We start from the raw sequence: 16,353 nt of genomic DNA, 5'->3' as shown, positions 1-16,353 counted from the left end.
AATTCAGTTATTGCTCTCTTCAATTCAATTGATGATAGCATCAATTTCGTAGAAATATTGCTCGCAATAATTAATTTAGAGCTCGGTATAAATAATTTGATGATCTCTTTAATTCAATTGAAGATATCTTTAATTATTATGTTCCCCAAACAAAGTTTGGGAACATATTGTTTTTACTCTGTTTCTTATTATTATTATTATTATTATTCTTTTTCTCCGGTACTTTTTTGTCCGGTAGTGTTCTCAGAAACTACAAAAGGGATCGATATGAAACTTTCCAGGATGATAGTATAGCGTTTGTAGATGTGCATAGTGATAGTCATTTTGTTTGCACGTGCATGCACGCGCGCGCACGTGCATTGCAATTTTGGTACAAAAAATGGAAAATCAGAATATTGAAGGAAGCGATATAAAACCTAAATAGGATGATAGTATATCATTTGTACATATGAAAAATAATAGTTATTTTGCCAGCACGCATGCGCGTGCACGCGCATTACAAAATTTGTACGCTAACTTTGGAATCAGTCTAACTTTTTTGTTGTTCATTGAAATGGCTTGAAATTCATATCATAGGTAGATATTGAGACCCTTAACTGATTTACATAGTCAAAATTACCAATTTGCACGCGCATGCACGTGCGCTTCATTTTGATTGGATAATGCTAAAACGTTTGTAACTATCTTATTTATGAAGCGAATGAGATGATATTCACAGCATATGTAGACAATATGTGTATCTATATGTTGGTGGAACAAAAAATGCCAACGCACACGCGCATGCGCGTGCAACGTTTTTTAAAAGTTCAATTTTTAAAGGACGATAACGTTTTTGTTTTTCATCAAATTCTATTCATATTAGGGGTTTAGATGTATCTTGGTACTCCTTACAAATTGCTGTGGTTAGAATTACTGCTCATCACGTGCATGCACGTGTGCTGATTTCTGATTGGACGATTTTAAAATCGCTATAACTTCCTTATATTTGGTGGAAACGTTATGAAATTCATACTGTGGGTATATGATACAAATGCCTGTTGAACGACATCAACAAAAATTCGGAATCATACACGCGTGCGCGTGTATGCACGTGCAACGCTTTCTTTCATTTCTTGGTACTGAAATGACCATATTGAACGTACTACATGTAATTAAAGGCTAAAATAAAATGATTTTTTCCTATAGATTCACAAGGACATCACTTTTTAATTGGGGGAGGTTTGGGGAACATCTGTAACGGTCCCCGTTACAATTAGAACTAGTTTACAATGCTTTTGTATAAGGAATTAATGTGCGCATCAATTCTTTTAAAGAGAGCAACAATTCAATTAAAAAAATCATTAATTCAATTGTGGATATATGTTGAATTGAAGATATCTTTAATTATATAGTTGCTCTCTCTAAAAGAATTATTGCCGATCTCTTCAAACGAATTAAAGGACACATCTCGTGTTTTCAAAGTATACAGAATTATATGCATTTTGTCTTCCTTATGCTTATAGAAATTAATTGTAATAGTTTGTTCACTGAAGTATTGCGATAATTAGCCACAATATGGATTTAAATCTAAGCCCCGATTTCAAAATGCCTAGTTAATTAGATAGGTAGTCACGTGGTACAGTGACGTCATATGCGACCTTCGTCGATCAACTTGTTGTAATAGTAGTGTTAGATATTTTTTAAAACTCGGGTTTTAGGGGCCTAATTTATTTACCATGGATAACATTTATTTCGATGTTGACAAATTTCCCGAGTCTTATATCTTTTAGCCACCAGTGCTTACAAATAGCGACCCAAATGTAGCGAGGAAAGCGAGTATGAAATCTGCATAAATTTGCGAGTAAATAATGTTTACATGGGATCACTGTCTAAACACTATTTGGTAATGCCATTTCTGTAAACAACTGTAATTAGCGTTGTTGCTTTTCTAAAATAAACAGAGCAATTATTATTAAATTTATTTTTGGAGAAGTTAGATAGGCCTAAATTATAATACGATTACGTACATGTAGCATTGACAACTAGGCCTACCGTCACGGGTGCATTTCGGGAAAAAAATATATAATAAAAATGATCAAAGTTATTGTGAAAATCACAATATTTTTAAATTATTTTATTCAAGCTCAATTTTATTAATCATTATTTTTTGTTATCTACACATTGTTACTTAGGAAGTGGGAGCGCGGCGTGCTGTTGTTGTAAACACGTACGCGTTCCTTTAAAAAAAATGAAAGCATTATAATTCAATTCAAAGTTGGGAAATATCATATTTTATTATTTATAATTGAAAGTTCTATTATCTTTTATCTTTAAATTTCTTTTTTAAAACTACCAGTTGGTAGACACTGCTAGCAAAGTTCTGCCTATATGGTGTTACAAGGTGAAGGTCAGTTGGTGCGAGTGTGTATTGAATTTGAGAGCAGAACGGAAAGCATATGCGGTAGGCCTATATGTAACAGTGCGAAGCTTCGATAGAACCATTTTCTCGCAGTTTATATACGTCTTTGTCCAAGAGCTTGTTTGAAAAAGTATAGGGACAAATTCTACTGGTTTTTTTTTATGGCAAAGTCGTTGTGTCAACAAAAAATACTCACGTCTTGTCCCTCATACCTTCCTTCGAAAATTGAAAAAAACACAGTCCAAATCATCTCTACTGACAGCAAGTACACCCTTAAACGGCACACAACACCCCAATGCAGTGTTATTTACAAGCCGTTAATGTGATAATTGTTTGTTTGTCAATTAAATCTAATCTGTTTATGAAATGGCTAACAAATGTTTTCAAATCTTCTCGCTCGAGGTCGCATATGACGTCACAGATAATGGCGCGTAAAATATCGAAGAAAATATGCGTATCGCAAGATTTGAATTTCATCGCAATCAAACTTGAAAACTACGCAAACTGTTTCTTTTAAAACACATGTAAATTAGTTTTAGGCATGAAATGAATTAATTTTGCTGAAAAAATTAAAAAGTTTAAAAACACGAGATGTGTCCTTTAAAGATATCATTAATTCAATTGAAGAGAGCAATAAGTGAATTAATGCGCGCATTAAATCAATTATTGCTCTCATCAAATGAATTATAATGCACGCATCAATTCAATTATTGCTCTCATCAATTGATTTAATGCGCGCATTATATCAATTATTGCTCTCTTAAATTGAATTGTAGCGCGTAAATTGAATTGTAGCGCACATCAATTCAATTGTTGATATCATTAATTCATTTGAAGAGATTCTTAATTCAATTAAAGCGCGCATCAATTCAGCTGAAGAATTAATGCTATCATCAATTCAATTAATGTGCGCAATAATTCAGAATTGAAGATATCATTGATTATTTGAAGAGATCTTTAATTAAATTGTTGCGCACATTAAATGAATTGATGATATCTTCAAATAATCGAAGATATCTTCAATTATTTGAGTTAATATTAATTTGGCGCTCCATAGAAATTGGCTTTACTTAGCATGGCCAAGGATGCTTATAGAAGCTCAAAGCTGGCGTAAAGTCGAGTAGACTTGTACAAGCAAGTTCCCATGACTTTATTATGTATATATTTTTTTAGATTTGATTTTAGAAATTGACATGGGCAGGTATCCCTGCTGCGTGCTATCCACTTGCTAGCTTGTAGTTGTATCATCGTCATGGGTGCACAGAGAATTCCGGGATTTAAAGTGCCTATCGGAAAATATTCAGATTTACATTGGAAGTTTCCGGTGTCATATCAAAATGGAAGGCAATCGAGATGAAAGTGAGCGGTGTTATCATCTCGCAAAGAAGTATTTATCACTCGGAGACCTTGAAAAAACAAAGAAATTTCTTAATAAAGCTGAGCGTTTATATCCAACACAAAAGGCAAAAGGTATGATTTTTCTGAATCACAGAAATTTCGAACTGTCAATGTGGGATACGTCAGCATAACCCGATTTCATTGATATTTTCGTTAACTTTGTTGATCATTTCAAATACAGTGTGTGACAACCGGTCTACTCCCATTTCAAATTCTATAGACCTGATTGATTAACTTTAGACCAACAACAGTATTGTACTCTTCGTAATTTCATTTACTTTCATAACTTGAGACATAATTTTGAATGTGCATTTAGATCGTTTACTCGTTGGTGATATTTTCTAAGACGGTAGACCTAATTCATATAGGTAGTGGGTACAAATAATAATTGAACTATAGAATGTAAAAAATGTGTAACAAACTTAAAGACTGCACTTTTATTCACTCTTAGTAGATACTGAGACAAATTTGTCTTGAAATATTCATTTCATTATAGACTGGACAAATTTTCTATAATAGATTTTGCCTATTGGTCTACCGTTAATTTTGCACACTGCAAGCAAATTACTGATAAATTCCTTTGTTTTCTTGCATGTATATATGTTATGTGTTGTCCGATAGAAATGCATGCTGCATTGAAACAGAAAGACACTATGTGTTATAAATTATGTGACATATGATAATTTCAGATTTGTTAGACAGACTTGAGTCAATGTCCGATAATGATTGCAAGCAGGAGGACAAAGAAAACAGAGAACCTCAGAACGATGGAGTTCGACACAGACGAGGAAGCTTCGGAAGGGATTCAGCCAAGGGCCAGACAGAAGAGACAGGTGTCAAAGACTACACCGATGAACAGTTGACCTTGGTTCGCAGGTTCGTGTAAAATGTCTCTTGTAAATCTTCCTAAACTTCTCTTTCCTTTGGGAAGTTTTGAATAGGATTATCATGATTATGATGCATTCATAGCTAAATAGTTTGTGTACTTTGTGCTTTTGGTGTCATTTTTATGATTATTTTTTTTCACTTAAATTATGTCATAACGATGATAATGGTGCCAAATATTATTGAATACTACAACTTCCCTGAATAACAGCTATAAATTTCATGAGACATGCTAGAACGACCATCTTATCCTACAACTTACTGATATGCAAATTAAGTTTGGAATGGAGTATAATTATATATGTATTATATGTTAAAATATCACACTGGGTAATGTTGTAGTTTGTCAAGGTTCACAAGGGTTAAGTGCCATTAAATTAAAGTTTGACCTGTATAAGGGATAAAAACAATGTTACTGCTAAGAAAAAGTTTATAGAGACAAAAGTGCAAAGTAGATTGTTTGATTTGAATACAAAGTAGAGTATCTTCAGACATGGAAATGTCTAAGAGTCATCTGTTAAATGTGATGAATTTGTGCATTGTGATATATGTAAATCAGAATTTTCTATGAAGCACAGAGTTTGGTTCTAAACATCTCTTTCAGAGAAAAATATGTCAAGAAAACAGTACACATGCTAAAGACTTTTTGTGACAGGAGTCAGTCTATGCGAAAGACATCGAACCATCGGACCTGACCTATGTGCAGTGCCTCAGGTCCGATGCATAATTTTTTACACCGAACCGGAATGTCCGATGTTTCAGTGTCCGGTTTTGAGCTTTACTATTTTGATGCGGAGTCATTTAGATGTTTGTTATAATTAAAAAATAGCACACAAATCCAAATACGTAAATGAATGTGATTAAAACCGCATGGACCATCTAAAGTATCATACGGGAGGGATCCCTGGTATAGTATTACTAGTATAATAAATAAGATTTCCTTGGTTTTGCATTTTCATGTGTTTCACTTTTTTACATTAGGTTTTTCTGTCTGACAAAATTTGGCTCGGTCCGGTGTGTTCATTGATTACACAGGACCGAATGTCCTGTGTGGTCCAAAAAACTTTCGCATAGACTGCAGGAGAGTCTGATGAAGTTTGTAATGAAAGCACTTGTTACCATGCAGTGTTGTGCAAAAATTCTGAACCAACATTACAGAATATTTATAGAAGGAGTCTTACTAGTATAATAGGCCTCTCTAGAACTGTGACTGATGAACATGATGAAACAAGTGATTTGCTGGAAAGTTGTTCATGCATTAGATGACCATATACATGATATATGCATAGCAAACTATTATGAAACATAAATTCAAAAAGTGCTGTTTAAATCCCTTTATTTTACTTAGATGTAGTTGGCAAAGCAATTTGCAATATATATTTGTAAATTACACCAATCCATCCAAAATTACCCCAGCCTGGTCTCAATATTGCACCATCTCACTGAAAGGATGAAAAGATATAAATTTATAAACCTTTAAAGCTGAGGAAAAAGTTTAGAATATGAAAACTTTTTCTTTTTAGAATTAAAAAGTGCAAGGATTATTATGAAATTCTTGGAGTTGAGAAAACTGCAACAGAAATAGAACTTAAAAAGGCTTACAGAAAATTAGCGTTACAGATGCATCCAGACAAAAATAAGGCACCTGGTGCAACAGAAGCATTCAAAGGTAAATAAACTCTGCTCTCATTTTAGAAATAGAGTTTAACATTGCTTGTAAATTTTTGATTTAATACCTGTAGTGCATATTTATGTATTAACAAAATTACAAAACAAATCTGGGTTAGGAATGTATTGTTTATTTCTGTCATTAATATCTGCTGGTCTGTGTCAGCTGTTTGTATGGCTTCACTCAGTTGATTTGACCAAGGGTTTTCAAGTAAATTTACATGAGATCAATGTGCCCTCTCCTTTATTACAAAATTTACCTTTGACCTCTAGACAAAGTGTACAGTTTAACTACATTTCTGTTACATTATATTTTCTTCAATATGCAGTTTTTAAACTGACTTCACTGTGAGTCCTCATAGAGGCTACTTGAATGCGTTTTCTTTTGACCATTATCTTCAGATATAAAATCTAAATGTACTATTTTGCATAAAAAGCAAGCTTTTAATTTATGTTTAGCTTGGTTTCTGTCAAGCTATTTGAGTGCTATGATTACTATTTTTCTAACTTACACCTGACAGCTTTACTTGACAGAATTATTCAGAAAATTAGTTTTATGTGTTGATGTCAATTTTCAGTTTGACTTTTGACATCTATTACAGTTTTCAACTTAGTGCACAGACAGACCCCTGTAAAACTCACTGAATGTGTTTATAACCTGTTGTGTTGGATTTTAGACATGCTATATATGGATAGTAAGACTCCATTGAGGTAGTTGTGAGGAGGATCTGATTTTATCATGTCTTTGAATGTTTGCATTAGCAATTGGAAACGCCTTTGCGGTATTGAGTGATGAAGGAAAGCGGAAGAAATATGATACGTTTGGTCCTGAAATGGAAACCAACCACAGACAAAGTGCATACAGAAATGAATTTGAAGGTCTGTACATTCTGTTTTCGTGTGCATTAAGATTTCTATTTGTTTGACGAGTTTTCCTGCGTGTAAGATGTACATACATATCCTTAGTGACTTTTTAAATTTTATCCAATGAACAGAAATTATATTACGTATACATTTTTTTGTAGCTGACATTTCTCCCGAGGAGTTGTTCAACATGTTCTTTGGAGGAGGGTTCCCCTCTTGTAAGTAGATATATGTAAAATACAAACATACAGAACGTATTCAGTCAGTTTCCTAGGAAATTTCTCATTTACTGTACGTTATTAAAATTCATTTTGTTATAAAGCACTTTGTGTCAGAAATATGCATTGATAAAAACTCACATATATAATTAAATTGAAAGAAAGGGGAGAAAATATTTATATTGTAAATATGCTTTTCATGAAGTGGTCTTTTTTTGCAGCAAATGTGTACACACACCACCACACACACAGAACTCGACAACATCGTCATTTTCACAGAAGTGAAAATGTGTCCACTGATGTAAGTAATCTCGGACAGGAATTTGGATTCTAATAAGACTCTGAATAGTCCTCCTGCATAACTGGTACACAAACGTAAAGGATGCAGGAACAGATCGAGAAATTTGATTTCTTACTGAACAATTTAAGTAGTAATTAGTAATGCATGTAGTAATTAAAACTGGTGACTTTGTTGCAGTCTGGCTTCACGTTATTGCTGCAGCTGTCCCCCATCCTCCTCCTAGTCTTTCTCTCGCTGTTGTCCAGTTGGTTCATTAACGATCCTGTATATAGCCTTCACAGATCGGGGTACGTACATGTGGATACGTGTTATAGAAATTAATTTTGTCTCACGGAAATTATGAAGTCCATGAGAACAAACATCCCCCCCAACAAAAACAAATTATATAAAAGGTTTATGATGCTTTAATTTTATGATCAAGAAAGAATAAGCATGAAGAACTATGTTTTATTTTTACAAACTGCAGGTTTGCTTAAGAATCTAGAATTATTTTTTTTTACAGCAAATATGATACAGAGAGAACTACATCAAATTTACGAGTGAAATATTATGTGAGGAATGACTTTAAAGTGGATTTCAAAGGTGATTTAAGGAGGATAGAAAGAAACGTAGAGGAGGAATATATTTCTAACCTCAGGCAAAATTGTTGGAGAGAGAGAAGTTATAGTAAGTAACACAACACTAGAACGTTCCTCTAATTCCTGTAGAGACATTGATCCAGCACAGTGTAGAGGTTCAATATAATACATGTAAACATACATGTAAAATGGAGTATCCAAGTTTGGGATACTATCTGGAAATATGAGACACATGTACGTTTTGGATTTACACTATGACTATAAACATGAGCAACAACAACTTGTAAATGCTGAAATTGATAAAAGCAACTATCCACAGGACCTGGTATTGTAGGTCATTGGTAAATTCAATGCACTGTTCATCAGAGCAGCTGATGTTATCACTACATGTGTACTTATTTTTGTGCATTGAAAATTTGGTGCAGTTGGAATTCATTGACTGTTTGGCGTAATCATATTTTAGCACTTGTTCTGTGTTTGATAATGGATAAATTAATATTTTCTTATCTGTGCACAACCATAAATTCGTACTTTTGTTTCACTGCTAAAATTTGTTGAAGGAAACCATTGTATCATAATCTATTTTAATATTTCTTCATATAATATTATGATGCATTCAAAATATATTTTTTCCTACTATACACAATCATTGTTTTGACCATAGATTTTGTCAAAGATATCTCAAGCAGCATATACCAAAAAATTTAGAGGTTGTAAATAAATTTCAAACCCAGATGAATTTCACCACTGTTTTGAGTTTTTAGTTCAAAAGATTTTCATTGTCTTTCTGTCTTGGGTGGGGGCATCACATCAGTTTGCCCAGTTACAAAACTCACTGGCATTAGTCCCTATTACTCCCACCCCTTTATTTGTTTTGTATATATGTATTTTCAAAATGTGTTAGGAATTATAACTAAATTTGTAATTTTCTCTTTTCTTTCTTTTTATGCCCGTCAGAGATTAAATATTGGAGGGCATTTTATTTTATTTTTGTCCTGTCTGTCATTCTTTCCAAAACTGTAACCTTCTTAGTAACATTTGATGAAAGTTAAGAAATTAATATTTAGCATCATCTAACGATAAGTATATATATATGAGAATTTTTATGCCCCTGAGATCGAAGATCGGGGGGCATATTGTTTTTGTCCTGTCTGTAATTCTGTCTGAAACTTTAACCTTGCTAATAACTTTTGAACAGTAAGTGATAGAGCTTTGATAATTCACATGAGTATTCCTAATGAAAAGACCTTTCCATGGGTACCAATATTTTTTACCCTGCGACCTTGGAGCTTGCTCTAGTTTTTGAAAACTTTAACCTTGCTAGTAAATTTTGAACAGTAAGAGCTAGAGCTTTTATATTTAACATGAGTATTCCTTGTGACAAGACCTTTCCGTGGGTACCAACATTTTTTACCCTGTGACTTTGGAGTTTGACCTACTTTTTGAGAATTTTAACCTTATAACTTTTGAACAGTAAGTGATAGAGCTTTGATATTTAAAATGAGTATTCCCTGGGACAGGACCTTTCCGTTGGTACTAAATCTTTTGACCTTGACATTTGACCTACTTTTAAAAAAAATTGACATTGGTCATAACTTCTAAATGGTAAATATTAGAGCTTTCAAATTGTACATGAGCATTTCTTGTGACAAGATCTTTCTACTGGTACCAAGATATTTGTCCTTGTGACCTTGGTCATCTTCGGAATTGGTCATTATCGGGGGCATTTGTGTTTTACAAACACATCTTGTGCTATTTTCTTTCATCGAACTCTTCACTCTCAACCATTTTCAACTTTTTATCATTACAAATAGTCAGTTTCAGGAGCATTTGGTTGTTTAAACCTATCTAACAAATCTTGTTTGTCACTATTTTGCAATGATTTAGCACTCATGTCAAATTCAAAGTTTCTTGAAATCATGACACAACTCGGGACAAGGTGAATCTGCACCAATGGTAACTCCATGTTATACCTACCTACCTATCCTCTTCGAGCCATGGTCGGCTCATAAGGCTTGAACTCCATGTTATGAATTAGATTTAATATTGGGGGGAAATTTTGTTACAGAGCAAGTAAGGTTCATTTTGGATAAATTCAGTCAACATTTTCAAGGGCACAAATTTAACAAGTCATCTCATGTTGTGATGAGCCAATCAAAAGCTTTTATTGCAGTTGACTGTTTGAGCTTCTTGTTGAATTTCACATCAGTATGTTAATTTAATGTGCCCCCCCCCCCCCCCCCCCCCCTCTCTCTCTGATTTAAGAAGGGGGAATTTTTTGGACTGTTGTCTGGTTGTCAGCTACAGTAGCTGGATTAAATGACTTATACAAGTTAAGAGATTTGATATTTGCAGCTGAATTGAAATGTCCAGGTTTATTACAGGTTAAGGTCAAAGGTCTAATTGACTATCATAGTAGTCAAAGTAGGGACTCAATCAGTCTTGTTAAGGTCAGATTCTTTGATCTGTTCACCTAGTTTGTTACACAAGGTTTAAGCATTGAAAATTTGAATAGATGAAGAACTTGATTAGATTGACATGATTGAGGAGAGACTCTTTCACAAACACATCTCATTTAAATTTTTTAAATATTTAGCCAAATACATCACTTGTACAAGTAAAAGTCCATCAAGTGAAGTACAAGCATTTATCAAGGCTTGACGTATCTGGGATTTTCCCTATAATTTCAGGTGGTTGTAATATTTGGACAAAAATTTATTCCAGTAGTTTTTCTGTTTTGTTTGATAAAACATTTTTTTTCTTTTAATTGTAGAAGAAAACTTGTTATGGAGAGCAAGGAATCATGCTGATGCCAGGTTATATGAAAGGGCGCAGAACCACCCAACGCCCTCCTGTGACAGGCTTCAGTCTATATATGCATAAGTTATTTATAGCTTTCCGTTGTACGTTTGTGATCTATGGGGGAAGATTGAAGTTTTGTTTTTAGACTGTGTTAGTTATTATAAGGAGCGAGAGGAAACACTTGTCGACTTCTTACCATTGTTTGGGTTCTCTACCTGAAAATTCCTTAAAGTTTCGAAAATCAAGAAATGTGTGTCAGGTAAACCAGTCAACAAGTTCTAGGTCAACTGGCCATAAAACTTTGACAAGCTCACTTTCGATCTCGGTCTCACTTTTATAGAAGAGACATATACATGTATAGTGAGAAAGTGAAACTTGGATCAGAAGTGAGCCCAGTTTAGGTTAATGGCCCTGGAGCCTCATTTGGAATGCTGTGCATTCTGATGTGATTATACCTCCCGCAACAAGTTGTGGGGGGGGTATACTGGAATCGGGTTGTCTGTCCGTAGACGCAATGGTTTCCGGACTCTAAAGCATTATCCTTTCCACCTACCGTCACCATATCATACATATGGACTACCCATGGGATGAAGATGTTCCCTATCGATTTTGGGGTCAAAAGGTCAAAGGTCAAGCGCACTGGACATCGAAGAAGCAATATGGTTTCCGGGCTCTAAAGTGTTATCCTTTCCACCTACAGTCACCATATCATACATATGGACTACCCATGGGATGAAGATGTTCCCTATTGATTTTGGGGTCAAAAGGTCAAAGGTCATGCGCACTGGACATCGAAGTAGCAATATGGTTTCCGGGCTCTAAAGCGTTATCCTTTCCACCTACAGTCACCATATCATACATATGGACTACCCATGGGATGAAGATGTTCCCTATCGATTTTGGGGTCAAAAGGTCACGCGCACTGGACATCGAAGTAGCAATATGGTTCGGTTTGTCATGCCATTTGTTTTTTATACTCAGAAAAGAGGTAGTTTATACCTATTACCAACACCCTTTGGGAGATTGGGGTAAGCGGGGGGTATTCTTAGTGAGCATTGCTCACAGTACCTCTTGTTTTATTTGACGTAAGTTGCCACTTCATACTGTCTCTAGGAGAGAGGCGGAGTAATTATTGTTCATGATGAATATTATCGTTACTGAATATTAATGCGTACATCACATTTTGTGTAAAAATTTTGTCTGCAACTCATAAAACTGTGATGCACAAGAAACGGATGTTTTATGAGGATGTAATGTTCCACTTACACTCTTAGCTCTATGTGTTTTATAAAGTTTGAAAATTTAGTTGAATTTTCTTATAAAATATAGTGATTATAATATATTGCGTGTATGTATGCTGTTGTTTATTTTAAGAAATATGCCAAGAAAAGTGGTAGACATAGATTTAACAATTTTGTTTAAGCTACAACAAAGCAGAAACTTTAAGTAACGTCAAGATGTTCCGCTAGAATTTTTTGCATTCCTTTTATTTCTACCTATTCAGTGCAGGTTGCATTGTACATGTACATTTATTGTCAAGAAATGTCCTTGATTCATAAAACACTGTGCAATCAATTTAAGGATATTGTAAGAATAGATTGAAGTTTGTGTGTACTGAGTGCCAACTGGGGGGGGGGGGGGGGGGGGGGGGGGGGGGGGGGGGGGGGGGGGTGAAAGTGACGAACAAATGATGCAATATTGATGAAACACATTGTACCATGTGAACGTGCGTGTATTTGTCCAAGTAAATTGTAATATGCATATTATATTAATGCTTCAGCATCTTGTGCATAGTAGTGAAAATAGTTTGGGTTTCTTTTTTCTTGTGTACAAAAAGAATCGTAAATTTTTGAAAATACCTCAGGTACACTGTGTAGTTTGGTTTGGATCTGCTGTGCTGAAACCAGTTTGACCCGATTCCATGTAACAAGTAGAATACCAAGAAAGTCCATAGTACTGTATGCTGTCGATCCATGTCTGTTTTAAATTTGTCAAACTTTGAGATGTTCTGGGTTTGTTCCTAACATGTAACACCCCAAATACATGTAACTACTCTTTAAAACCATCATTTAAAGTTGTAAACTACTTAAAGAATAGATTTTTATTCTCCATTCATGTTACAATTCTAAATATAGAACTACTTTGAACATGGTCTCCGGTTGTTGTACATTCATTGAGAAGTTTATAAGTGTATGTTGATACATAAAGTCAAATCTTTACTGTCGGAAGTTTGTTTTTCATATCAAAAACAAAGAAAGAAAATACATGCAGTAATCAAAATATCCCAAGGAAATAAAATGAGTATTTGAAATTTTTTTCATGTGTTACAGAAAACAAACTTATGATTTACATGCAAACTGCAGTGTTTTTGAAACATGTACCCTGCTTATGTTTACGAGAACCTGGTTGTTGCAATTATTTCGTCGTGAAACGGTCCTATAATGTTAAAGATTATCTTGGTCATCAAAATTTGTTGCCGCAAAATAAAGTTGTCACAAATAAATGTTGGTTTACTGTAAATACAGCATATGTAATAAACTTTCCAAACGACAAGGGCGAGGGATGGGCGGTTTTAATGACTGCGTGTTTCGATTGGTCGATACGGATAATTTTGAAACCGGTAAATGTATATATTTCAGACATTCATTTCATTTTGTTGGAGATTTTTGGGTCAGTTAATTGACATACAATTTTTTGCTTTGTTTTACGTTGATTTGAAACAAACTTGACAGGACAGGTTTGATTTATGTGTCGAGATACACACATGGCCGACAGGACAGGTTTGATTTGTGTCGAGATACACACATGGCCGACAGGACAGGTTTGATTTATGTGTCGAGATACACACGTGACCTTCTCTGTCAGTGAGCAACAACCTGTGACCAAACCCGTAGTGATTATATCTGGAATTGTGTAACATTTAATGTGGTGGCCACGGTCTCGCATATATACATACTTTTAAATGTTCATAACTTTGAATGATAGCTTTAATCAGACCAACTGTTGTCGTGTTTTAGTTTAAATTATTTTATTTAATCAGTTGCCAAGTAAGATGTTGTATATATAACACATGAAATAGCATTGAGCATATTTCATACCAGAGGTACATGTGAATTCCTGTATATAGTGATGTAAAACTCAGACAGTTGACAATTGTTGTGTTTATTAAACTTTATTTGTATCACATATTTAAATAAAATCAGATCTCTTCATTACAACGTATTCAGTGCCTTCTTAGCTGTTACTGGTACGTGTACCGAATTTCTCATCCACATTTCTCACAAAGTGTATAGTGCATAATGATTACAATGAAGAATAATTCATATATAAATATATACAATATATGCACAATTCATGTGGAAGTGGAAGGGAATGATGAATAGCAATTGATATATATAGCAAAACCTTTACTGTGTTAATCGTAACAGATTCTACATTATAAAATGCCAACATAAAACAATGGATAACAAATCAACACGAAGTATTCCTGGATGTGTGACTAGAATGTTGATTTCGGTGAATACTAGTGCAGTTATTGATGAACATATTTCAACAACGTTGTACATAATTCTATGAATGAAACAACATGAACAAAAGTGCCATCTATGTTTTAAAGTATGGCTGTCATTAATGGTTTACCTTTATTGCATGAATTGTGTGGGTATTTGACCACTTTTTTGGATACGTAACAAAGTGCAATATATTAATTATCATACACCACAATGATATCAATTCATGGACTCTGGTAAAATTGTTGGTGCATCACTGTGCTTACCAGGAGTGGGGTATCAATACTGACTAGAACGGAATTCACAAAAAAAAAGTTCAGAACTTGCTGAATTAAATGTGGACAATAGCACATCAACAATCAAATGGAGTTGGTCAAAGGCCCGTAACTGCTTAAATTCGGTCTCATGAGTACAAATTTAAGGTCCAAAATTTCGACCTACTGTGCAGTCCTATAGTTAACATGGTAAGTTGATATCTAATGATAGAAAGCTGCAGAATACTTGATGTGTGGAAGATCTTTGACATCTATTGTAGATCCATATCGTACATAAAGATGCATTTTTTTCAAAAAAGTAACACGTAGAAAGGTTCCTTGTCACAGTGTCCTTACATAGTAAGGATGTGAATGGTCATACTTGCTAAATTCAGCTGATCCATGTGAAATTATAAATGCATTTATGATATTTAATATCTACAAATTGTAGGCCATGCCATTAAATATGACATTATACAACAGAAAATAACTTCTGCAGTCTTAGCATTCCAGGTCCATATAAATCTGTTTTTAATGATAAAATTCTTTAACTTCATTATAAATTCACATACATGTCACAACTATGAAATAGACAGATAATGGCATTCCTAAAGATGAATATTTACAAACTCATTTACACCAATTGTTCCCGGTCTCTTGTTCATTCAAAATCGTCTCCAATGTCCAAATATATATCATAAGCCTCTCTATTGCAGTTTCCATCGGTTGTGAACACATACTTGTGGAAGGTTCCATCTACGCACACAGCTGAAATTAAACAAAAGATTACAAATTGTTTAAAAGTTAAAGGTCAAGTACGGTGATTTTCCTAAAACTTGAGTTTTATACAAAAAAATGTCTGTCGCACACTTATGGATTAATTTCCATGGCAATTTTGATAAAAATCACTTGGCGTGAACTACATGGCGCTATCAAACTTTTACCTGAGCGATCGATAAATGTGTTGTCACGTGAGTTATCGCTCGTAGCTTATGACGTCATCTGAGACAACTTTTGATTGCATTGATATAGGGTTTTATAGTGTTTACATAGCAAAGTTCTATATTATGGTACAATGCACTGCTTTGAACTGCAATGTGAAATCAGGACAGGGATTAAGTATGTTTCTTCCCAAAAGACCCTAAATTTCGAAGAATTTGGACACTGAAACTGAAAAGAGACACTGAGATTTGTGACAAGCCACGAGGATCAGTGAGTGACACTTTAATATTCACGAGGATCAGGTTTCCATCAACCCTGACGTATCATCCATTTTGACTCCAAACAAAGTGCAAAGTGATGATTAACTGGGCATCCTACAAAACAAGTGGAGGGATGTATTTTAATTATAAAAAGTTCAACACAAAAAGGGGGATGCAATCCACCCCTCTCTACATCCACCACTGAATGCTTTATGCGACATTGTATTCAATGGGTTTGCGATTGCACATAAAAGTTAATGTCACCCATTACCTAGT

The 16,353-nt window shown here is 34.4% G+C and overlaps 2 protein-coding genes across 2 annotated transcripts in view; one reads left to right on the top strand and one right to left on the bottom strand.

The window, feature by feature from the left end:
• The first annotated feature begins 3,706 nt into the window (after positions 1 to 3,706).
• Positions 3,707 to 14,327, top strand: LOC125669653 (dnaJ homolog subfamily B member 14-like). Its single transcript, XM_048904341.2, has 9 exons — positions 3,707 to 3,868; positions 4,486 to 4,672; positions 6,205 to 6,350; positions 7,112 to 7,228; positions 7,375 to 7,431; positions 7,653 to 7,732; positions 7,910 to 8,019; positions 8,235 to 8,398; positions 11,084 to 14,327. Exons 1-9 carry the CDS (start codon positions 3,736 to 3,738, stop codon positions 11,191 to 11,193), a joined length of 1,104 nt encoding a protein of 367 aa, XP_048760298.1. The 5' UTR covers positions 3,707 to 3,735; the 3' UTR covers positions 11,194 to 14,327.
• The window catches only part of LOC125669654 (WD repeat domain phosphoinositide-interacting protein 4-like), an 18,032-nt gene continuing 15,944 nt past the window's right edge, over positions 14,266 to 16,353 (bottom strand). Inside the window, exon 12 of the mRNA XM_048904342.2 lies at positions 14,266 to 15,643. Within this exon, the coding sequence (XP_048760299.1) occupies positions 15,537 to 15,643 (107 nt within the window). The 3' untranslated portion in view covers positions 14,266 to 15,536. The remainder of the gene's footprint in view (positions 15,644 to 16,353) is intronic.

This window comes from Ostrea edulis, chromosome 4 (assembly GCF_947568905.1).
Source record: "Ostrea edulis chromosome 4, xbOstEdul1.1, whole genome shotgun sequence".
Lineage (NCBI taxonomy): Eukaryota > Metazoa > Mollusca > Bivalvia > Ostreida > Ostreidae > Ostrea > Ostrea edulis.
The sequence above is the reverse complement of the archived record's forward strand: the minus strand, read 5'-3'. Positions and strand labels throughout refer to the sequence as shown.